The sequence below is a fragment of the Crinia signifera genome, chromosome 4 (assembly GCF_055691185.1).
Source record: "Crinia signifera chromosome 4, ASM5569118v1, whole genome shotgun sequence".
Taxonomy (NCBI): Eukaryota; Metazoa; Chordata; class Amphibia; order Anura; family Myobatrachidae; genus Crinia; species Crinia signifera.
The window spans coordinates 106,692,931-106,718,681 of NC_139220.1; the positions used below are offsets into that span (position 1 = coordinate 106,692,931).

At 43.4% G+C, this 25,751-nt stretch overlaps 1 protein-coding gene across 2 annotated transcripts; it reads left to right on the top strand.

Moving 5' to 3' along the window:
* On the top strand, positions 1–25,089 carry CLTB (clathrin light chain B). Of its 2 annotated transcripts, XM_083182149.1 has the most exons (6): positions 2–403; positions 16,292–16,341; positions 18,861–18,978; positions 19,360–19,471; positions 22,241–22,294; positions 24,403–25,089. In XM_083182149.1, the coding sequence occupies exons 1-6, from the start codon at positions 220–222 to the stop codon at positions 24,572–24,574; spliced, it is 690 nt and encodes a 229-aa protein (XP_083038275.1). In that variant the 5' UTR covers positions 2–219; the 3' UTR covers positions 24,575–25,089. The 2 variants fall into 2 exon arrangements, with proteins under 2 accessions (XP_083038277.1, XP_083038275.1); XM_083182151.1 differs by lacking the exon at positions 22,241–22,294 and having other exon boundaries at positions 1–403.
* The last annotated feature ends 662 nt before the right edge of the window (positions 25,090–25,751 follow it).

Here is a 25,751-nt window from a genome sequence, read left to right on the forward strand (position 1 = left end):
ATGGCCGTGGTCCTGCCTCCTGAATCGGAGCAGTAGTGGGAGCAGGCAGCAGGGCTGGGTTTGCTATTTGTGCAGCAGCAGCAGCAGCAGTAGTATTGCCAGCTCTGGGAATGGCTTCTTGCACCTCCTGTTAGGATCTAGTGTCCTGATCTCTGAAATCGCCGCTCAGGAGGGCACCACAAAGCGCTGCTGCGGAGTACCAGCTGCCAGGGGGGAAAGATGTCGGATGATTTTGGTTTCTTCTCCTCTTCGGAGAGCGGGGCCGCAGTGGAGAATGAAGAAGACCCCGCTGCCGCTTTCCTGGCCCAGCAAGAGAGCGAAATAGCCGGGATAGAGAATGACGAAGGCTTCGGGGCAGTGCTGGTGGGCAGCCAAGCCTCCTCCATTGAGCAGTCAGATATGGGTAAGTGGAAGGGGGAGGTGCATTCGGAGCCTTGCCCGGAAAGCTTGCACTTCATGTGCTATAAGGGAGGCTCCTTTCTCAAGGTCACACGATGGATGAGGCAGCAGCAGGTGCAGCAGGATCTATATGGCGGAGGGAGGACAACAATCAGGGACGTGCCTGTGTGCCCGGGCATCTCCCCAGTGACTGGCATGGATGCTGTAATGCAGTGGGCATCACATGCACCGTGTAAGAGAAAAATTAGGGGATTGACATTAAAATCCAGCCTATAGATTTTATATACATAATGCTGACAATGTATTTTAATTCGATGCAGAGCATGACATGTAGCATCATAATGGGATGTTCCATAGATGTCAGTAGGTTTACTGTGGATGGAAAACAATTGGTGTGATATGCCTACACTCTAGGCCCCATGCCCACTGGCATTGTGCTTGCCTTCTTACATCTCCCTGCAGGCTCTTCTGCAGATACAGAGAGTAAATATAAAAAATACAAATGGTACAAGCACCATCTGAAAAATGCTGCATAATTGTAAACATCAGGATCTACAAGCACTAGGCTCTCATTCATTTAGGCAACATGTGCTGAGCATCTTGTTATGTTTGGCTTTCAACATATTTGCTCAATATGTTTATCTGCACACCTCTACAGGATGTGAGGGAAAAATGTGCAATGCTGCCGGTTGCAATGCGCCGCTCTGGAACATCGCATCAATACTAAATATAATGCATTGTAGGATAACTTCTGCAAAAAAACAATTGGTCCATTAACAGTTTTGTGTTCATTGTAGTATAACACCATCTTTGTTTTTGTGTAACATATTTACTAAACAGTAATTTTTAAAAGCTGCTGTTTCATGATGCATTTAATCTGGAAATTTTAAACTGAAAACACCCTAAGTACAGAGTGCGTTTTAAATCGAGAAGCTTTAAGGAAGCCCATCTACAGGTTACCTAGTGATGGTTTTCAACAATCGCAAGGAAACCTTTGATGGTTCCGATTACACACCTGCAGTCACACATGCCACAGTCGTAGTCCGATATCAGGCTCCTGCTGATGATGTTCCCACCAGGGAACATACATCATTGGTAAAAACCAGTTACCATAGGTGTCAAACTATTAATTGTTACTATTAATTTATGGTTGATGAACACACCTTCGCCAGTTAGTGACTTTACTGTACCTCCTTGGTGTTATTTGTATATTTAATAATATCCGCCCTATACGGATGCTATATTGTCCCAGGTTATTCTAGTAACGATCACCATTCATTTCAGTGACTTAATTGAGTAGCTTGTTTCCTTATGAAAAGCTCCTCCATTTTCAATCTATACATTGATTGATGTATTTATTTACTTTTTTCTAGACAGAATATTTAACCATTCAGTCTATATCCCAATACCACATGTACAGTCTAGAATTATGTTTCTGCCAATTAGCCTACCAAGATGTGAGAGAACCATAAATGATTAACTGGGTGGAATCAAACAAATAGTCAACATACTGTAAATCTATTCCAAGATTACTTAGTGGTAGATTATGATGATGGCAGGAGGGTGGTGGTGGTGGTATAAAGTAAAAAATGCTGCCTTCATCTCTTTGGAAAAGTACAAATATGTCACAGAATTTTTTCATAATTTGTTTACATTTACTCAGAGATTACTCAGAGATTATTGCCTTATTTGCAACTATAATTAATGAGGTTTGTGTAACAATTCTCACATTGCTTTAAAAAGTGCAAGGTGGCTCATATTTTGTTTTTGCACCTTGATCAAATGACGCATCCCTCGATGCCTGGTCCATCAAGCAGATCATTTATAGTACCTGGCGTAGTGCACCCAGCATTACGTGCCTATTACACGACACTCCACTTCCTGTGTTCTGTTGTCACCAGACACGTTTTTCCAGCCTGCTGAGTATACTCCTATAGAATGAGATGTTTTCTTGCACTGAGATGTGAATGGTAAAAACAGTGGATACTTATTTCTGTATAATGCCTCATGTCTAGTAGGTCAGGCACACACTGGTCTAATATGAGGATGCTGACGAACTAGTGCTTTCACAAATAAATCATTATCGGCGTAGCTTCATGCCTGCCTGTGTCTTTCGTTCCCAGAGAGTGAATTTGCTGCATTCTCATGTCTATTGGTTGATCACAGGGAATGGCTGGGCCCACTGTGTCAGGTATCCACACACTGCAGCCCCTGTTGTCATAGAAGTGACAAATAACCTAATGGGTCACAAAGTCCTCACTTTGCTGTTTATTATAATTAAGAGTCAGTGAGGTATACATCAATCCAAGGTCCAGCCAAATCCAAAGTCTTTTGAAAGTAAACTGTATTGGTAATCCATTAAATTGAACAGAATACAATGGGATTGTGTATTCTGCCAACTCCTAAAATATAAATGTGCTCCCTAGTCAGCTTCTATTATTTATACAGTACATTATACAAAATAAGACCAGACACTGAACATGGCACCTAATTAATTTTTATTGAATCCCTGGGCCCAGGACAAACCACTGTCCCTGGCAATTGACAGTTGTTAACAGTGTGGTTGGAGACACAGGTTAGTAAATAATTAATTAAAGGAATTGTACACCTTCCTCATGTGTCACTTTGTTTGTGGCCACCGAGATACTAGTGCTGTTAATAGATTCAAACTTTGTGTTCATTGTAAAAACTCACACACACACACCTACACACCTACATGTTGTAGGTGCTGGAGTGTGTATGCCAAAAAGAATACCCATTAAATGCTTGATCATTTAAACTGAGGAAGTTTAAGTGTTTAACGCTACCAAAACCATTTCATCCATGTACTAACTTCACAATCATTACACATACCCTCATAGCCCTTTATTGCTGAGAACTGGGCACATGACGTTTGTTACCTTACAGAAAGTTGCAGAGAGTGGGTGAATCTTCTGCTGTCAAGACCAAGGAACGTCAATACCGTCTAATAACAGAATTCTGGGAAGTTTTTAGTTTTAAATACTTTGTATTCTATTGTGTTATCTAAACGTTTTTTGTTTTTATCTTTGTCAGTCTATATTTTTGTTTTGAGGGCTCATCGGCGGCTGGACTGCATACGATACATCTTATGCGGTTCTTTAGCACATGATGTATTGTATGCGACCATGAGCAAGTGCTGCTGGATCTGACAAATCTTATGCGCAGCACTTGCGATGTTCAGATTGGAATCGGAGGTTAGGCACACCCAATTTCTCATCCCTATCCATCTGAATCGGGTGAAAAGGGCTCAAATCATATGTGTATGGTCAGATTTAGACATCTCTGTGCACATTGGGCCTTGTTCAGTTGTGGTTGAAATGAGCATGGCTGCTGCAGCAGTGATGCACCGATATGGTAATGCAGCAGGACGTGCCTGGTATATGTAGACACCTCCTGCATTCATTTGTGATCTAGATCTGCAACCTACTGTAGGACTCCACATTAGATGAAATGTGACACCATCTGTCAGCTGCATGACTCCTACAAAGAGGACAGGAAATTTCCGTCTTCTGACCACAATACTGGCCTTGGCACTACCCCAAAATGAAGGAGACACTTAGCCGTTTTGGGAAATGGCTGCTGTCGCTACAACCAGACAGCTGCAGACTGTCAAATGTCTGGACAGCTGCTGCCGCATTTAACCCCTTTAGTGGTGGGGGGTTTTTTGGGAGCGCTCCCCACTGGGCAAATTTTTTATGGGGAGCGCTTCCTTTAAAAAAAACCACCACTTGCTCCCTGGGTCCGGTCAGCGCCGCTGCACTGTCAATCAGCGGCTGCCCGGACCTGCGCCCCCCCCCCCGCGCGGCGTCCCTGTCCCCGGCAGCTGGCTTGTCATAAGCCGGCGCCTGGGACTTCATACAAAACCCGGAGGGGAGGAGGAGGGAGCCAGAGGGGAGGGAGCCGGGCAGCGCTGAAGCTGTCTGAGTTCAGTGATTGAACTCAGCAGCGCTGCCCGGCTGTAAACAGTGGCAATCACGAGAATTTTCCGAGCTTGCCAGACTGGGCACTGAGTCACAGCCCGGGATTGCCACTGAAGGGGTTCAACAACCGTTCTATGGCTATGGTTCTATGCAATTGTTATGGTATTTCTCATTCCATAAGCAGCACAACTTAATGAATGCCCCATTCAATTGGGTGCAAGGTTTTCTCCGCAAGGCCCTTCACATCAAATTTTTTGCTTACCATGGATATGCGCACTCCCGATACCCTGCAGAATCGTATTATTTTGTTTATTTTTTTACCAAATTGCCAGAAGGTTTTCAATTTTGAAAACCCTGTGGCACATGAAAACCATTTTATTTTTAAAATGATACTTGCCTCTCCAGTGGAATTTTCTTCCACTTAACCCACAGGTTCTCAAACTCCGTCCTCAGGACCCCACACAGTGCATGTTTTGCAGGTCTCCTCACAGAATCACAAGTGAAATAATTAGCTCCACCTGTGGAACTTTTAAAATGTGTCAATGAGTAATGAGTGCACCTGTGCAACTGTCAGTTGACCTGGAAAACGTGAACTGTGTGGGGTCCTGAGGACCGAGTTTGAGAACCCCTGACCTAACCCATGCTCTGTGGAGAGCATTGCATAGGCTGTGTAAAAGTGTGCGGCTAATGATGGTTTCAGGCTTGGCATTAGGCAGTGGAGTCTCTTGGTGTGTTATGGGGCTGTGACCCCAGAGGATTTGGAAATGGTACATCCCAGGGAATATTCTTATAATAATGTAGAGGAGTTGGGAATGAGCTATACTTATAGTATACTAGAAACCTCTGGTTTAAGAAGATGTTTTCATTTCCTCTCAAAGTATATGTTTTGTGGATCTTACTGGACACACATGACAAGTGGAAGCCCCAACCCACAACTTGCACTAAGGCTTAATTCAGACTGAATCGCAAAGCACATTTCTTCTCCATTGGACAAAACCATTCTGCATTGCAGGTGGAGCAGATGTAACGTGCAGTTAGATTTGGATGAGGTGTGTTAAAACTGAAATCTAAATTGCAGTGTAAAAATAAAGCAGCCAGTATTTACCCTGCACAGAAACAAAATAACTCCCCCCAAATCTAAATCTGGATACATACCTAAATTTATCTGTCCAATCTGATGGGAACAAAAATCTGGTAATGTGTGGGAGCAAAGGACAATCAAACATTTGCTCCAAAACGCTGGAAACAGACAAGTCATTCCTACAAATTGGTTAAAGCCTTTTGATTTAACAAATGTATCCAAATAATAGTTTTATCTGTTTTTTAGCATTTGGAAGCAAATGGTTGACTGTCATTTATACCATACATTGGCAGATTTTTGGATCCACCAGACAGATAAATGTGTGTGTGCCCAGCCTCAATCTCTCTCTGCTTTTCATTTGCCCCACCTGCAATAGAACATGGTTTTGTCCATTTTGAGAAAACAATTCTCAACTGCACAAAACAGTCTATACGCAGACTAACGAACAGGTCTGAATCAGCAACTTTCCCAACAAGCTGTGAGCATGGGAAATTGCCTGCTGTGATCCAGGAACATAGTGCAGAGAGGAAGTTATACCACACTATGAAGAACAGGATATGGAAACAAGCCAGTGCTACATTGTGTATACATGGTGTGTGCACTATGCAGTGGAGACTACATCTTAAGGTCCATACACACTGGGCGACTATGCCCAGCGTGTATGGACAGCGATGATAGCATTCATCGCTGCAGGGAAAGCCGCTCAGTACGCTATGCAAAGCCGTCCTGAAAGCCGCTCATTTGCTGGTAAACCAGCAGATAAATGGCTTTCCCGGCGATGTTGCAGGAGTGTGCAGCAGCGCTCATCGCCGGGCCATATACACTGGGCGGCTTTGAGTTGAACGCCGCTCAAACCTGCTGTTTCAGCTCAAAGTCGCCCAGTGTTTATGGGCCTTAAGGCCCATACACACTAAAAGATTTTCATTTCAAAAGACTGTCCCTGATAGATATATCCCTGATAGATATATCTGTCACCAATTTAGTGCGTACACACTGAGCTATTTTCCCCAAAGAGCAAGAGATTTTCATTAGGCGAAAGACTTTGCTGAAAATCTTTCATATAAAATAGTATTTACATAATGGGCTGGGTTTAAATTCCAAGGGTGGGAGCAGCAGCCATTGTATTCAGTGAATTTTCTGTTCTTGGGGCCTGATTCAGAACTGATCACTGGGCTGCATATATTCGGAGCCCAGCAATCAGGTTAATCCCGCCCCGCTAGTGCAAAATCCCACCCATGTGTACCGCTACGATTTAATTTGCAGCCGTGCACGTAGGAGAAATCCATTCACCTGCGTCAGCCATGTATATGTTACCGCAGTAACAAAATATACATTTTTGGCCAGTGGTGGTTTTTACCAGGTAAAATCCACCACTATAGTGAAGCCAGATGCAGTCTGTGAGACTGCACTGGCTTCATTGTGACTGGCAGTGACTTCCTATTGGAAGTCCGACCTGCCAGTCATCAAGGCAGTCCCATTGGGTGGTTTTCCCTCCCTCCGGGATGCCTTGCTGCGGGCTGCCATGCAAAAATGGCAAATGCGCATACGCAGTATCTTTATCGGTACTGCGCATGCGCTGGTCCCGGTGCCTGTAACTTATATTGTATAGGCGCCGGGACCATGATTACTATTATGGGCTGCTACCATAGAATCTGGCCATATGCGCAGTACATATGTTTGTACTGCGCCTGTAATCATAGGATAGGCGGCGGCGACAGGGGGAGGGGGGTGCCTGCCGCCAGAGGAAGCCCTGCTCCCTGAAAGAGGTAGGAGCTGCCACTTTCAGCTCGGCGGCCGTACACACTTACCGATGATGGCTGAAAAACCAGCCATCATCGGTAGACGTGCTGGTAAAACCAACAGACAGCCAAGTTTGCTAGCGATGATGCGGGAGCGCGCATCATCGCTAGCAGTCGATCACAGAGGTATACACACTGGTCGATCGTGCAAAATTGCTCAAAATGCCTGTTTTGAGTGATTTTGTGCTTAAAATCGGCAAGTGTGTATGGGCCTTTACAACTATTCAGAAGTAACAATTAGTTCTTTACAGACCTGTTGCATGCCACATATGTCACTGCAATAAAAGGCCCTGATAAGGGATACATTTGATAAAGCTTCTAAAAATTGATATTGCTTTTACACCCAAATCCCTCATCCAACTCGGTATTTGGATCACGGTTCTAAGCCAGGTCGGATCCGGGATTTGCACTGTTTACACTGCGTTGCCGACCCGCAGTATAAATGGGGGTGGTACTTTGAGATGACAATCTCCAAGCGCCGGGACCACCAATTGTCACGCTGGGGCAAGCCCAGCACCAAGGTAAGCTGCTGGACTGCCCCTGTGCACCCCCCAGCCCCCTTCGGCGAGGTGAATGGATGCCGCTCACAGACATCCATTCACCTCCTCCCTGCCTCCGCTGCTGACTGCACAGTACAGCAGCGGAGGCTTTGTGCATCCCCTGCCCAACCTCCATGTTGGCCGCAGGACGCTGCGGTTGAAGGTTGGGCTGTAAATGGGACCTGGGTTGGATGACTCGGCGTACCTGTTTACACCGCCCTGTGTACAGGGACACAAGTTAACCCCTTTTACACCGCCGCTGACCCGGGTCCTCGAGAAAAAGACAGGTTTTTGCGGTGTTGTAAAAGGGATATAAGCAGTGAAGTTTCCCATAGCAACCAATCTGATTCTATCATTTTCTAGGATGCAATAGAGAAATGATAGACAATTTGAATGATTTGCTGTGGGCAACTTCACTACTTTTATTTTTAGAAGCTTTAGTAAATTTACGCCCTTAGGGGGGTATTGAATAAAGTCTGATTTTTTTTTTTTAGCGACTGGCAGGGAGGGGCGGTGGGAAAGCGGGGGCCATGCTGCATTGAACAGTATCGCCCTCCATACAAGCTAGTAGAAGTAGACTGTGCTACACAGTCTTCTTCTTGTGATCCCAACGATGCGGGCCTTGCAAATTGGTATCCAAAGATCCCTTTCCTCAATCAGTGTGATTTTGGATAACTTTCAGCACAAATTGCTGAAATCACTGTGCTGCCATTTCAGAACTTTTCATGTATATATTTGTGAACATTGCAAAATGTGTGTATGCTGGCTATGGGATCCCTTTAATCCCTGGATCTGGCTATGGGAGCCCTTTAATCCCTGGATCTGGCTATGGGAGCACTTTCATCCCAGCATTTTGGATGTCTGTTAAAGAAAATGTCCCTATAATCTCATAATAGTGAATTACATGTATGTACATTAAATGAAGTGTTTGTTTTTTACCTGCTGTTCCCATTAGAGGCACTTCAAGTTGAATAATGCCGATTGTGACAGACCTGGGCTGGGAGGGGCAGGGTGTAGTAGGAATGCTATGAAACGTGTTTATTATCGTAATGATGGGAGGAGGCCACATGTGGGCTGATGTACACACCTTGTTTAACCTACTAGTAGCCAGTACTCGTTAGTCTTGTTTTTTCTCTGTTATACAGTATATGTACGTTACTTTGACTGCTTAAATGAAAGTTATCCAGTCATCATATGGATGGAAAAATGATGGCTTTAATCCGCTTTATGATGCTTTTAACATGTTGTAAGATACTTTCCTAACAGCAAAACATACCTATGGGAAGAAGAAGCACAAGGTCCCATGCCTGTTTTGCGTTTTGTTATATTACTAAGCAATTGCTGACAGGTGAGAGATAAGGTGCCCATACACGTTACAATTATTGTATACAATATTGCATCTCATCGCATCTTGGTTTTGCGATAAGATCAGATGAGATGAGATCTAGTACAAAAAGTATGTGCCGCACATACTTTTTGTACTAGATCTCATCTCATCTGATCTTATCGCAAAACCGAAATGCGATGAGATGCAATATTGTATACAATAATTGTAACGTGTATGGGCACCTTAAGATTGAGAAATGCTTACAGTACCATACTACCCTGAAATGTGCCAACAGCAAATCGTGCAAGGCTGTTATGGGACCTTGCACTCAATCAAATCTCACCCCTAAAATGTTTATCTGTGCCAATCTTGTCCCCTAGGACCTTTTTAGTTCCCAATGTTCCCAATAAACTGGCTGTGTTCAGAAGTTGCTGCATTAATTTACTATAACATAAAGCGTTCCCCATTCAGCAGGGGGTTAATCAGTGTATTGCAGAAGTTAAAACAGAGAGTTTCATTCCACATCACTGCAGTAGTTGTACAGATATGAAAGACAAGGTTATTGAGGTTTGCAATATGAGATCTTTACTTTAAAGGGTGTGGTATGGGACTCCGACAGTCGGGATCTCGACGGTCATTATCCCGACGTTGGGATCCCGACTGCCTGGAGTCAGACAGCATGGCGAGTGCAAAAAAGCCCCTTGCGGGCATGGTGGCTCGCGTAGCGTAGCGAGCCACCTATTCTATTCTCCCTCACCCGGCTGCCTGCGTTTTGACAGTCGGGATGCCGACGTCGGGTAAATGACTGTCGGGAACCCATCCAGCACCCACTTTAAATAGTATCTTTCACTTTCCATTAAAGTACCGTCATTCAGACTATTTTTTTCCACACACCTTGTTCCCTGTGATACCTCTACTGCTGATCCACTGGGAAAATGGCATCATAACTATAGATATATGGGTATAGGGTGTGCAGTGTGTGTGGCCCCCCTGGATGCAGGAGCTTGTGTGGCTGCACACCCTGCATCCATTATAGATCACTAGTGTTGCATACACAGCAAGGCATTCTCACTGCTATCCTGTTTCCGGCTACATGGAGTGGAATGGTGATGTTATACCCCTTTCATACCAGAAGCAAATTCCCGGGTTTTCAACCTGGGAATTTGCTGAAAAACCCGGGTTTTTCTTTGGTGTGAAATGGTCAACATGGGTCTTAAATCCAGGCACTCACATCCAGCTTTTGACCAGGGCCGGAGTGCTGGGATTTAAGACCTGTGATGTCCCTTTCAGACCAAAGAAAAACCCAGGTTTTTCAGCAAATTCCCAGGTTAAAAAGTAGTTTCCGGACGGTGTGATTTGGGTTCAGGCTGTACCAGGTGTGGAAGGGGTATAAGTGGGTGTGTGAAACCCCAATAAACAGTGTATATAGAGTCAGGTGATGGCAACGCTTGGAACTGTGCATCGCCGTTGCTCGGGGGCATACACATGATCTGGACTTAATTTCTAAGAAATCCACACAGATCGCTTAGAAAATTAGCTCAAATTGCCCCGTGTACTGTAAAAGGAGAGAGTGGGCTATTATTTACTGCACCTGTTCGACTTAGTTGCATACATTTTGGATGGGATGTATTCACATACATCGCCGCTAGCGCATATGTACTAAGGTATGCGGCTAGCATTGTGGTGCGGTGAAGGAGGCCCACCACGATACCTGTAATGTGGTGTGCGGGGAGTCTCCGTCACCTCCTGGGCTCTGCGGCGGTCCCGGGCATATCGTCATGCACCCGGAAGGACATCCCCAGCTGTGGCATGAGGAGGAGCAGCACAGGGGATGGGGAGGGGTGTAGGAGACGGCAGCGGGCGGCGATAGAAGCCCATAGGCTTCTATAGGGTATCGCCACCCAAAGGTGGTGATACCCTGCCCTGTGATGATGTGGCAGCCGGGGATTAGTCAATTTGAAAATGTGGTTAAATGGGGGTTTTACCGCATTTTCATCTTAGTACATCCCGCCCTTTATCACTTCAAGATGATTGAATGGAATCCTTATAAAAAAGTTTATTATCTATTCTGCTAAGTACATTAGATACATTTACATATTTAAGATCAACACATTTAAAATGTACATGTATACATTTATCTTTAGATAGTTTATGATGTATTATTTTAATTTTAAAGCTAACTGCAGAGTAAAAGGTAATCTACTCCTATTAGAAAACAAACCATAGATCCTCCCAGCCTGCCTTGCTGACATGAGCTATTCTAGAACAGTAAGGGGTTCCTTTTCATCAGTGTCAGGGAAACCAGATCAGCATGAGGAATGCCAAGAATAATACATTCACACAGACAACCATAAATGATATTTGTGACAATTGCATTCTTTTCTGAAGCCTTGTGGTTATGTCATGTATGGATTTATAACCATGGTAAGGCTAAGTAATCACATCTAAGCATACTCAAGAGCAGGGGTTCTCAAACTCTGTCCTCAGGATCCCACACCGTTCACGTTTTCCAGGACACCCGGCAGGTGCACTCATTACTCATTGACACATATTAAAAGGTGGAGCTAATTATTTCACTTGCGATTCTGAGGAGACCTGCAAAACACGCACTGTCTGGGGTCCTGAGGACTGCGTTTGAGAACCTGTGCTCTAGAGGTAGCAATTGCATGTTGCATATGTTATCTATTGGGTGTGGATTGAAAGATCTACAGTGTCTAAGTATACAAGTCGACATGGAAAAGGACGACACAGGAAAAGGTAGATATGAATATTTCACTGGGAGGTTTTTGTGTCCGTGTCAACATGGACTCCTAATTAGGGTTACACGTACCCTCCATTTGCTCACCATGCTTTGCAGATGGAATCTTGAAAACTCATGTTGAACAATGTCAACCTGATGTGTGTCACCCTTTTGTCAATGTGGACCCATTGACTGCCATCCTAGACACAGTTGACCCATCAGACTGATCCAGTTATATCTGTATTTAAAAGTGATAGGAAAATGGCACAAAGTCTTCAGGGTGCCAAACTAAGCATCACATCTATGTCCCTCTGGAGCTGTAAGAGGAGTGTAAAGAAACGGCTGCATGACGCATGCCCCGGGTGTCCCATCTAGTGATGCCCTAATCAACTATATCAAGCAGATATATAAAAATGATGCATAAATAGGTCTAAATAAAAAGTGTTAGTTTGCACCATATTTGCGTTAACAGACTCAGGGGGGAATTTACTAAAATAGGAGTTCTGTTCTCATGGGATGTTATGGGCAACCAATCAGATACGATCTATTATCTTCTAGAAGGTGCTAAATAAATAAGAAGTAGATTCTGGTTGGTTGCCTACAGCAACATCCCATGAGAAGTAGAACTCCCATCTTAGTAAATTTCCCTCTCAGTGTCAAAGAGTTAGTTCTAACAATGACCGCGAAGGGCTTATGGAACGGTTGAGCAATGGAACTTCACAGTAATTCTACTCCTTTTGACTTTCCTCTATTTTCCAAAGAGTTGCACAGAAAAATGAGCTGTGTTGGGTTACAGGATTTTTAAGTAATGAAAGGCTTATATGGCATCAGTAGCATGCAGGGAGTGCATGGTCATTAAAGTGCCATGTTGGAGGAGTTTGGGGTACCAGATGGTATGTTAGATTAGTGTGGCAGAGTTCATTTACTGCGCCCAACAGAATTGGCCCCTGGGTCTGCTGCAACCCCCTGTTGTAGTTAGCCTGCAGTCGGTAATTTGAGTTATTCCCCCTATGTATAGGGAGTACAGGCATGGCACAGTGCCAGATCAGTTGGTCCCATATACCTAGCACCAGCGCTGTTCCTGTGCTTTTCTAATACAAGATGGACTCTGCTGAATTTCAGCCAATCCTACAGTATTGGGCAGCATGCGCACCATCGATCTGTATGTTGTGACCGTACAAACTCGAATGCTTGACTCAAAATAGGGTCTCTCATTTCCTGGAGTTAAGACCACCCTTTGCAGGATGCAGAAGTGCCATGGCAAAGGATATATAAGATTGGGTAAAAAACAAAATAGTCCGGACCCCAGCATGCAGGACCGGACCTACAGCAATCATAGCCACTGTGAAGGTAGTAGAGCGTAGTGGGGTTGTATGCAACAGACTAGAAAAACGATACAGGGGTATGGTGAAAACCAGAATCTTCCGGACTATACATTGAGGTTGTAATATGCTTGTTACCCCGGTGACTGCTGTTACATACCTCCCCCGGACAGCACATGACCCAGACCGGGATGGACAGGGGAGTGTTCTATCTAGATCAGGGTTGCCGACTTTAAAAAAATCCTCTCCGGGAGAAGCCCCGCCCCATTACATCAAATAGCAGAAATAACTGATATCCATGGAGGGGGCAGGGCTAAAACGACACGATTGTGCCGTTTTAGCTCCGCCCCCTCCCCTGAGACCCACGGATTGCGGCATATAAATGCCGCGATCGGGGGGCTCAGTGGGGGTCCCCCTGATTCCGGGAGGGTTGCCCACCCTTCCGGGGGCCGGGAGGAAGGACCCGATTTTCGGGAGACTCACGCAAATTCCGGGAGGGTCGGCAACCCTGCATTAGATAAGATTGCTGCAGGAATCTGGTCTGGTTCTGTTTTTAGAGAAACCCATTATGTACTTTATTTATTTTAAAGGTTTATGTATGTATGTAATTTGAATGAGCGGCACCACCTGTGCTAGGGTGAGAACTTAGTGGTAACAGTAATATTCCCTTATTAGTAAAGGGTGTCAGCCAGTCTTTAAAAATGTGAGCAAATGGATAAAGATAGCGGCGACTAATTAATGTGTTATTAAGGCTGTTTTATAAATAAAAATATATTTATTAAGGGATGAATCCCTTGATGGAGCTTCACATCAATGGGGCTGATCCGTGCTGGCATCCCGCACCGCATACACTGCCCTGCACATCCGTGTGCTATCCTGTTGATGGCAGTGCTGATTTAGACAGTGCCCCTGTTATGTAGCCTACATCTCCACATTCATACACGGAGGGGAGAGGCTGCATCAGTGCACATTACTGCTACACAATGAACTTTTTTTTTTTTTATCTAACTCATTAAGGATTAGTTAGTCAAGATGAGATGAAATTAACCAATGTGCAAACAGCAACTTTTCAAATCAATGTGATTTTTATTGAAGCTCAACTATATATGAAGCCGAAGACCAATTGTGTTCAACCCGCCTAGGCATGCATATTTCAGAGCATGACCTGGAGCATTTTATCTACTTTAGAAAATGGTGCATGCTGTTATAAAATAGTTCTGCACGAGATGACGTAGGGTGAAACCAATACAGAAAAAGAGTAAAAAATAGTCCCGTTGTTCTTTGAGCAGATCACCATTGGACTAGCCATCTTTGGTGGGGATTGATGTCAGGTCATGTGAGTTACGCGGCCATTTTGACTTGTGCTGGTGAGGCAGGGGATGTACCTTTTTTTCGGTGAATGATGCTAGTGGTTACAGTTGTGCAGTGATACAGCTGTGGTTCCTGTGATGGGGTTCTGGTGACAGTTTGAAGTAGTTTAGGAGTTTGATCATTGAAGAAAAATGTAAGGTCATGTGATCTGGTGTATCTAATCATGTTAGTGGGATCGCCTTCATTTATCAAGTAAACCCTGGCAGTCAGCTGAGTGTCACTCAGCCCTTTTAGTGGTACTGGCTGGCAGTAGTGAGAGTTTACCGAATGGAGAAGCAACGGTGTGACCTGGCTAGCTGGTGTATGTATGCAAGGTGGCAGTGGAAGGCCAGATTTGAGCTTTCAGTTATTATACCTGAAAGGGGAAATAAATACTTTATTTAAATGGTGTACCTAATTCTATAATATACATCCACAATACTTGTTAGTTATGCTTCCATCTGCTTTGCTTGGGAGCTCCGTGGAGCTGCCGTGTATCTTTGCTGATGAAGGCTACTGCGCCAGCTGTTCTAGGCAGGGAGAAATCTTATATCCAGTACATATAAAGCATTTCTCCGTTTGATATCGTCTTATCACTTTCAGGAAATAGTCCACAATTGCTCTGACAATTATTTCCTTAATGCTGCTGTGTAGAAGACAGATAAGCATTGACTGGGCTTGTAGACTTCACCACAGAGACTCTTAACCCCTTCACTGCTGATCCTGTTTTAAGGTGCCCATACTCTAGTCTGATCTGGGCCGATTTCACCTGATCACAATTAATCTGACTGAGAAATCTGATATGCTTGATGTCTCCCTCGGGTCCAGTGCGTGATCCCGTACAAATCGGACCTGAGCCAGAGGCCAGAACCTGCTGCTTGTCCGACCTTTGACTCAGCCCACCTCCCGGCAGAACGGGTTGCATGTGACACACATCATGTGAAAGTACTACATGCGATCCGGCTGCCTGGGATGGTCCCAGCCGGCTCACTGGGGTCAGATGGCCATAAACTGCTGCGATACATTGCAGTAGTGTATGGCCACCTTTCCTCTTTATAGGCTGGTCACAATCTAACAGCAAACATTTGTGTGCATTACATGTGTTTTCTGTGTTTATACAACATAAATGCAAGATACCTTATTGAAATATAAAAATATTCTGAAATAAGGAATAATCCGTTATCAAAAACTTCTTCTGGTCCCGACCATTTTGGATAAGGGATACTCAACCTGTACTTCCAAGGAGATTACCTTGATTTTTCCAGAAAGTAGCATTGGTTTGGCTTTGCCATGTTTGCCATGTTAATCAATTTACCAAATGGTATGAAACAGATCTATGTGTATTTATTTTAAAACACCTTTCCAAAACAGCAAAAGCTGTTTAAAAAAAAAAAAAACCATGGACCAGATTAAGATTGTGATTTTTACCTGGCCATGGTTTCACTATGTCCAACATCACCAATGCATCCAATAGAGATTCCAATGCTAAGGGAGCGGTCCCCTGTGTTTGATGCCAGGATGAGGGGATCTGTGCTTTACAAATAGAGGCTTTGAGAAACACTGTATTTACCTGAAAGCTCTGTGTAAAATGTGCAGAAAGTCCTGTGCATACGTCACCAGGCCACACCCTGATCCTTCCAGCATTTCCCACGAAAGCCTCATACCTCTTTCTGATCACACCATACCACAGGCAGTAGGAGGTGTCCAGCGACCATCAAAGCAGTTGGACGTGTTCCAGTTTCATGCATTGCCAATGTTGTATTGACCATAGATTCTTTGCTTTATTTTTGTAGGGGGCTTTGATGATTTGGTAACCACTCCAGTGAATGGAGATATGTACCAGGTGAGTCTTCATGTGAGCATCCTTTTTTTTTTTTTACATTTACAGGTTTTATAAAAATGTTGTATTACATTATGCAAATTTTCACATATTGCACTATTCCAGTGGTTTACAAACTGGGGCTAATTTGGAGATTTACACATTTCTATGCATGCTCTATAGCACACATGCACAAGAACTTAAACTGTGGTCTTACCATGACTGCACTTTAAGTTGCAACGGAGGAGTGACACATCACTTCTGGGAGTGGCCCAGAAAATGCAGGTATGTCTGTGCCACGGAGGAGGAGAGCCACGGTGGCTGCGTGACATCACCGGCAGCCATTGTGACCCAAAACACTGCCTGCCTGTCTTCACAGCTATGGAGCTGGTGGTCATGGGCGAGCGCTTCGCTGTAAAATGAAGCTTTCGCACAGTAGTGATGTGCCTGCAATTTTTTTGCGGCACATTGTTTAGAGGGATCTGGCAAGTGGGGTGGGGTGACCTTGTCCTGTGCTGGTCAGACCCTAGCACCCCCGAGAATACCGCTGGAGGGTGCAGTTTTGTGAAATTTAGCAAAACAAAATTGCAACCATCACTCAATCCTGTCCCTATGGGCCTTATTCGAGTTCACTCTTTCTGACAAAATCCTTCTTAGATGGACAAAATCATGTGCACTGCAGGGGGGCAGATGTAACATGTGCAGATAGAAATAGATTTGGTGATTTTTTTTGGTGATTCTTTGCAGGGTAAATACTGGTTGCTTTATTTTAACACTGCAATATAGATCTCACTTTGAAGTAAAACCCCACCCAAATCTAATTAGATCTGCACAAGTTACATCTGCCCCCCTGCAGTGCACATGGTTTTGTCCATCTAAGAAGGATTTTGTCTGAAAGAGTGAACTCGAATAAGACCCTATGTCCTTAGGACCCCTCACTCTGCATCACAATCACATTTTAAAAATCCACAGGTGACCTGGCAAACATGAACTGTATGGGTTCCTGAGGAATGAGAAACAAGAAACTGCGTTATGCATTTTTTATTTTTTTTTGCATGAGCCCACACCTGTATTAAAATTTCTATATAAAGGAAAAGAAGGGATTTTTCTAAGCTTTTGTAAATTTTATTTGGTGTGACATAAAAGTATTGTATAGCCACAGCAAAGGAGCATCTGTATATTTGTGGATTAACCATTCTTCGGTTATTCCAAAGTCCTTTTCATTGGAATAATGGCTTTGTGCAGAGTTCGGTGCATAGAATCCCTGAAGCATAGCATGCCCTGCTGCACGCCCAATCAGGCTCTTCCACATCATTCATATTTTGAAACACTCTGGAAAATGAATTTCTCTATTAGAGCTTACACTACTCCCTCCCTATTGTTACACACTCTAAAGCAGTGGTAGCCAACACTAGCCCTCGAGAGCTACCAACAGTTCACATTTTCCAGACAACCTAGCTGCTGCACAGCTGCACTCATTAATCACTGACACATTTTAAAAGATACACAGATGGAGCTAATTAGCTCACTTGTGATTCTGTGAGGAGACCTGCAAAACATGCACTGTTGGTAGCTCTCGAGGACTAGGGTTGGCTACCCCAGCTCTAAAGCACCCCTGCGACTGTACCAGGGGAGATGTACTAACACTGCATACACATTATGCAAACAAGGCAGCTAACAATATCCTTAACGATTTGCCTTGAACTCCCCTGAGCTACAATTGAACGATATAGTGCATAAACACTTAACTATTTAAATGATAGAGATAGCCACTGACCATATTGTTTTATGAAAAAAATGTATCTTCCTCTTTAGTACACACTGAACTATATACACTTAGTCATAAGTGACATTAACAAAACTGGACTGCATGTACAGACGAGAAAAGCAGTCGATAACGATCCACGGGAGTGTGCATTGTTATCGTTAGCACCCTTCTGCTCCACAGAAAATTTCTGTTTTCTCTGAGCTTGCCTTAGTAAAACCTGTGTTACGGTTTGACAGGTTTACCGCCCCGGTCATGAAGTTCATACACACTGATAATATTGTTATTGTGCATATCGTCTACCTTTATCACATAGGGCAGTATTCAATGAGAAAAATTTGCCGTGTTTTATGGCGAGTTTGTGCTTTTCTCGCGTTGGACGGAGACTTTTGCTCTCAAAAAGCGAACAACCCTATTCAACGTGCACTTCTCGCCGTCTGAACCACACGCATTCCTTTTATTTGTGCGCTACCCTCTGTCAGTCAGGTCTGCTGAGACATATAGCAGGCCTATGTGATAGAGGGGTGTGGTCAGATCCGAGAGGTGGGGCCACACAGTCTTCAAAAAAAACACTGGAAAATACTACGTGCACTGCATTTAAGAATTTGTCCTGCTCAGAAGCTGGCCTGTATCCCCTCCATTCTCCAAGCCCGGGTGATTAGTAGTACAGTATCAATTACAATGCAACACACTCCATGAACTGGGCTCTTGCACAAATGAGGTGTCACACAAAACATGTAGCTGAATAAATACAATTTGTATGTTTCTTCTCTTCTAGGAGTCTTCTGGAGTCAATGATGGATATGCAGCTATAGCGCATGCTGATCGACTCACCCAGGAGCCAGAAAGTCTTCGCAAGTGGAGAGAGGAACAGAAGACCCGCCTAGAGGAATTGGGTAAGGGAGCTGTAGTTGCGTTTCTACAATCTGTTGAATACTGTAAAAGAAGAAATGGATGATGGACCACGAAAAAGAAAACTGCACCCCTTGTGTATGCCTGGCCAATGTCCATTATAATATAGTGATCAATGATTCTCACACTTAATTCCCGTTATGAAAGCATGAACAAAGGGAACAATAATAAATTAAGGCAGAAAAAAGTAGATGGTTTACCTAAACCCTTAGACCCTAAGCGCTAGCTTGTGATGCGTGTTAATCCAGGAAACGCATTTCCCATATACTTTATCACAAGGATACGTTACACTTTTCTGCTGTACCGTATGCTTGTGTTGTACTTGTCCCACATAACTCAATATGTTTGTTCCCTGGCCTTCACAGATGCCGCTTCCAAGGTGACAGAGCAAGAATGGAGAGAGAAGGCCAAGAAAGACCTAGAAGAATGGTACCAGCGGCAGAGCGAACAGATAGAAAAGAATAAGGTTACAAACAGGTCAGTATCATTATTGAACTGTAGTGAGTGCTAAATTAGCATAGTGCATTCATTCCAATAAAAGAGTTTTCCCGCTAAATCATAGATTTGTTACAGTTACACTTTGTTACCAAATGTTTTATAAATGGAAGAAAAAAAACCAATGAGGCTTAGAAATCATTCATCAGCTTGTTTTTTGAGACACTGAGAGTAGTACATTGCTTCAGATTTACTACCAGTGTTGATAGTGATGCATTTTCCACAGGGCACATGGTAAAGGGAGAATAAAAGACTTTCATATCCGCCAGAGCACATTCACCGTAATTCTGTACAAATGTGTATTTGTGTAGAACAGGCTGCCGTCCAATAATGGGCATCTGTGTGAGAAGGGGGATTGTTAGGGAGGTCAAGAAGAGGCCTATGACAATTCTGGGAAGAGTTACAGTCTTCTGTGGCAGAGATGGGAGGGACTGTTCATGTGACAAATATAGCCCAAGTGCCATCATCTCAAGACAGGATAATGTGCATCCGCTGTATCCGTAGCATGAAGCATGATGAGCACATAATGTTCTGAGGATGCTTATCTGTTCCAGGGTGTGATGAATGCTATTATGTTGTTCAGTACACTTTCTGTATAAATCATTACATCATGGTAAACAATGAAAAAAAAAAAAATATATATATATATATATATCTGTTTAACATAGATACAATGGGATAGATGTATGAACTGCTGTTATGGGAAGAAGTGGCATCTGCACTGAACTGCTTCTCCCCCATGTATTAGTGCAGAGAGGTGTGGTAAATTACGGGCGCGCTGCTATCTTAGTAGGACAGTGTATGAATGGTCAGTGGCACTGAACGCTCTGACAATTGTAGCGGTCATTGCCCAGCATACAGCACTCTTCCTGGCTTTTGACACACAGGGACTGTACATAAAGTTAACAATAAAGCTTTTTTTTTTTTTTTTTTTAAATATGGAGGCTGGTGCTGCTGGGGTATTTCTGATTGGTGCATTCATACAATCTATGCAAGTGCCAGCCAGAGCAGCAGGGAGGGAGAGTGCACTTTGGAAAAGAGGTAAGTTGGCACTCTCCCTTCTTGGCAAAGCTGCCAATGATTCATGCCATTAATGTATGGACCTGCCTTTCGCCACAGTAAATGGGCAAAGCAAGTACATATAAATACAAGGAGGAGAGCCACCATGAACACCTCTCCCCCAATATCTGGATGTAGGTAGCATAACTTCTATGCTGATTTCTTACTGTCTCTTCCATGCAATTCCTGTCACCATGTGTATAAGTACAGTTTCCAAGTATAAACCTCAACATGTACTCCATAACAATACTATGCCATTGTATCACAATATAGCACTGCAATTTCTGACTGGCATACAGAACAGTAATATATTTACTATAAATGTATTCATAGATCTTTCTATTCTGGTGTCATAATATAATATGTTTGTCCCAATAATTATACATAGCTCCTAATTTGACTCCAGTATAATCCTCCAACTACATGCAGCCATGATTATATATCCACATTACATGGTTATTTTTTTAAGTATACTTGTCTCTTTGCTCACAAAATGGACCATAGCTAAGTTACCCATCCACACTGCCATTCCAGTTGCCATCTATTAATTTTCAGATTTAAGAGGACTCAAACTTCAGCCTGTAAGGCAGTGGTTCCCAAACTGTGTGCCTAGGCACCCTGGGGTGCCTCAGGACACTTGCAGGGGTGCCTTGGGTTGGTGGATCAGGATCAATTCATATTATTTATGGTCAATGTACCAGGCAAAACCAGTGCTTGTGGCAGCCAATCATAACATGTGTGGACAAACAGAAGCAAATCCGGTCCCTCACCACATAACTGTGACAAATAAACACAATGCACTTAATTTAATATTTTTTTTCTGAATTTCTCGATAAGAAGCATTTGGCCTAGGGGTGCCTTGAAAATATTTTGATGCTCTAGGGCGCCGTGATTCAAAAAAGTTTGGGAACCCCTGCTGTAAGGACTTAGAGGGCAGCAAAATCTGACTGGGCTCTGTCACATTGATCAGGACTGGCTGAATTGCTATCAGGCGATAACCACTGTGGAAGCTGGAGTCATTTTTCACTATACTACAGTTTCTCAAACAGATATGTAGGATTTGATAATAGTGCACTTATTCCATGGGGGTATTCAATTGTTGGGCACCTGCCAATGGTATTCAAATGTTTCTGGCGACAGGCGTGCACACATCTTTTCTGCTTGCCACCCCCCGAGATAGCGAGCTAAAAGATGAGAAAAGTCACCCGTTTGGGCACCCAAATGGGACTTTTCTAGTCGCACCCATTAGTTTGATTGGCTGTAGGAGCTTTGCATGCCTAAACTCAACCTTAATGGGTGTCAAATGCATGATAAAATTCACCGTTTGAATATTGCCCTGTGATCTCCCGTCACTTTAGACATTTAAATCCCCCCCATGTGTCGTAGCTGCAAATGATTTGTGAGAAGACCTAGAAAACATGCACTGTGGATTTGAAATATCCTGCCATATAGGATATGTAACTAAATGAATAAAGTCTGATTTAAGAAATGTGTTGTTCCCAAATGTTAACATTGAATGTGTTCTGCATATTGTGTAATTAAAAGGTCAGCTTAAAATATATTTAACAAAAAAAAACCTACTTACCGTTTTCCAACCTGTTTTATTAATCTTTTTCATTTTCACATCTTTTTTTCCTTTTCTCTTTGTTTCTCTCTCTCTTTCTCTTTGTCTTTTGCATGCTGCTAACCCAGGATTACGGACAAAGCATTTTACCAGCAGCCTAATGCTGAGGTCATTGGTTACGTGTATGTTGGCTTTATCTTACTCTTTCTTCTGTTACTTTATTTTAAGTCTCCTGGTGCTCAGAGGGCTGCAGTGTATCCCCATATAGTGTATACTTTGTCATTACCAATAGTAATGGTAAAATAATGTGGTATGTACTCTGTTGTAAAATGTATTGCATCATATCAAGCATGTGAGCTTTAGATGTTAAATAAGTGCTCCACCAGTAGATGGCACTAGTAAGTGCTGATACCGCCACCATGTAACATGCATTTACCAATACTTTCATTAAAGAACAGCTGATTTCATGGTTTGTAAGGTTATATACTGATTGACCATATTTCTAGTTCTGTATGGTGGAAGATAACTCATGAGATGACACAAATTGCAGGAATTGGCATATTTGACTCTTGTAAACTGCTTGTTTTATTTTGATTTTGTACTGACTGGGGAACCTGGCCATCATATGGGGGTATGTTACATTTGAAAATGAAAAATATGTAAAAATCTAAATTGGTGCTGGTTCTTGACCATGTGGAGCTCAGGGTGAAAGTATCTTCTGGTGCCCCCTTTCCCTGCCTCATTGAGTGAGATCCAGGAAGTGGCCAAGCTTCAGAAGATGCCATTTTTGGAGATTTAATCATGCTCCACATTTGCACCAAGCCCAGAAATGGATACATTCTTGGGCTTGGTAACACCATTTATCTGAAGATCAGCAGCCTCCGATGATTCGCAAGCTACTTTGAGCTTAAAATCACCTAGTGTGTATGGAATTATCATAGCAATGGTGTCTTGGTACACCTTTGGTTATAATGCAAGTGTACATTATGCATAGAGTAACCTGTGGCACCCTCACTGCTTCCCACCTCCCCCTAGCTGTTGTGGGGCTAAAAATCACAGCCAGAAAATGGGAAATGTCCATGCTGGGATGTTTAGTCCCACAGGGTTCCTGTGCCTGAGTTATAACAAAGAAAACTCAACGGAATGGGCTAGAGCTAGAATTAAAAAAAACAACAACAAAAAACGGGGCAGTCTAGCCTTTCACTTAAGTGCTGAGATGTGTACTCAAGGGTACAGAGGTAGTGCAGGAGCTTGCCCATCTGCTCGTTTACCAACCTGAGTCCTGGCTGATGCTAAATGGGCTGATTGGGGTGCTTGATGTCTCGTTGGCTGAGGAACTTGTCAAACTCTCTGGCACAGTGTTCATGAAGGTGTTGCCCTGCTTGCGGAGGCCGGACCCCCATGCAGGAGCAGCAAGAAGACCGGGAGGCTGTGGGCGAGGTACATAGCAGGTCCTGGATTAGTATTCATTCTAGCACCCGCCAACTTTAAAAACCCATGCAGTTCCTCTTCCCTGCCTGGGGGGGGGGGTCGCTTTCTGCTGTAGTGCTTCTAGCACAGTGTGGTCTGTATATCAGCACTGATATGCAAACCAGACCTGTGCTAGAAACACCACAGCAGACAGCGACACCCCAGGCAGGGAAAGGGAATTGCATGGGTTTTCAAAGTTGGCGGGTGCTAGAATGAACACTACCGGATGTTGCCATGGCAACAGAGACTGGACACCCGGGGGATGGGGTGCTGGAGCTGTGGGGAGGCTGTCTTGCTGTGATTCGTTGAGTGTGGATTGTCAGTGGCTGTTGCCATGGCAGCAGAGTCCGGCCATGTGTCTACCTGGACATTTTAACCCTATCGACCTACTGACTGTCTATCTAGATGTAGATGTATATCTATCAACCGAAACCAAATAGAAGGAGCATATGACATTTTGTATTGAACATAACCCTGCTCAAACAACCCAGGTCAGTGAATTGTAAAGGAGGCTGTAACCGTATTCAGATGAAGTGTATATATTGTTGATTTAATAAATGTGTTCAATGGCTCCGATATCAAGAGAAATATCTATGTTTGTGACCAAATCCAGTGTATAAATTAAGTCATTTGGGTTACACCACACTCATTAAAGATAATGTGACTGGTTCTTTTGTATTATAACGCATGTTTTCTTTGTACAGGTCTGAGCTGATTCTTAGCCGTCCTTGTAAAAGCACCCCGTTATACCTTACTTATAGATTACCCCTTTTTATTTACCCAGAGTACCAAGCTAATCTTTCTCCTTGTTCTGACACAGGGCATCTGATGAAGCATTAGTCCCGGAGATTAAGGAAGAGGAAACTGGAACAGAATGGGAGCGCGTTGCCCGGCTTTGCGACTTCAACCCCAAGAGCAGCAAGCAGTCAAAAGATGTGTCTCGTCTAAGATCTGTGCTTATCTCCTTGAAACAGACACCGCTATCTCACTAGTACTCCCATCAAACCTCACTTCACCTCCCTGCTTCACACCAAAGAATCCATTGTTGCAGGTTTGAGGCCCATTCATTGACCATTGACGCAGTCAATATGAGAAAAGCTCCAACCCTTACATATACTTCCCAACAGAATACACTCTTCTAATGAACTGGAAATACAATCTAAAGTACCAGTGCTTCTAATGTCATTGAATTATCCTTTTAAATGTAATGGGTGTTAAATTAAGACTCTTAATGGGAGCATGTGGCTGGCTGTGGGCTCATGAGGGGGAGGATCTACAGGTGTGTTATTTTATTGTATGTGTGTGCCTGGCTTTTAACTGCTTGTTTGTATATTTCTCATAACTGGTTCTGGAAAAGAAAAGCATGAGCGCAACAAGATGCATATTAACAGATGGGGTTACAGAGTACACTAGGTGCCCATCATATAAGGTTAAGAATCTATGCACAGATGATGCACATTAAAAAACAAGACACAACCTATCAATAAAATAAACATTTTGACATTTATTTTGAGTGTTTTATAGCTTATAGACAGACATATGCTGCTCAGATCAGAAAGCATCACCGTGTCTGTTTTTCAGGAAATGCTCATCGATTAGTTCATTTGAATGTCAACAATGAAAGGTCTCAGGCTCAGATTAGCTTCTCAATGGTATCCTAATGGAAGAGACCGTAAATAGACCGTCAATAAGTCAACGTATGGATTTTCATGATTGTTTTTTTGGTTTAGGTGCTTGTGGGAGGGTAGGATACTAGGGGGAGTGCTATGATTACGGGTAAAAGGTCTATAAAAAGTTTTCACCATTTCTAGGTCGACTTTAGTTAACCATTTAACTTTCGCCCTTTTGACCTTGTCAACATTTTAGGCCAGATGCACCAAGCTTCAAAAAGTGAAGTTGAGAGTGCTAAACAATCAGCCAATCATTTGTTAAACCCAGCCTGTAACATGGCAGTTAGGAGATGATTGGCTGGTTGTTTATCACTCTTCCCGTTATCACTTTTTGAGCTGGGTACATCTGGCAAATTGGCTGTTGCCCTTTTGGTGTCAACAAATTGACTATATGCTGTCAATCTTTAAATTCACATCTGTCTGAACATAAATAACAGCAAGAACTTCTGGGAAAAGTGAGTGTCATCTTACCACAGAACTATGGTAGGCATTTTATAGA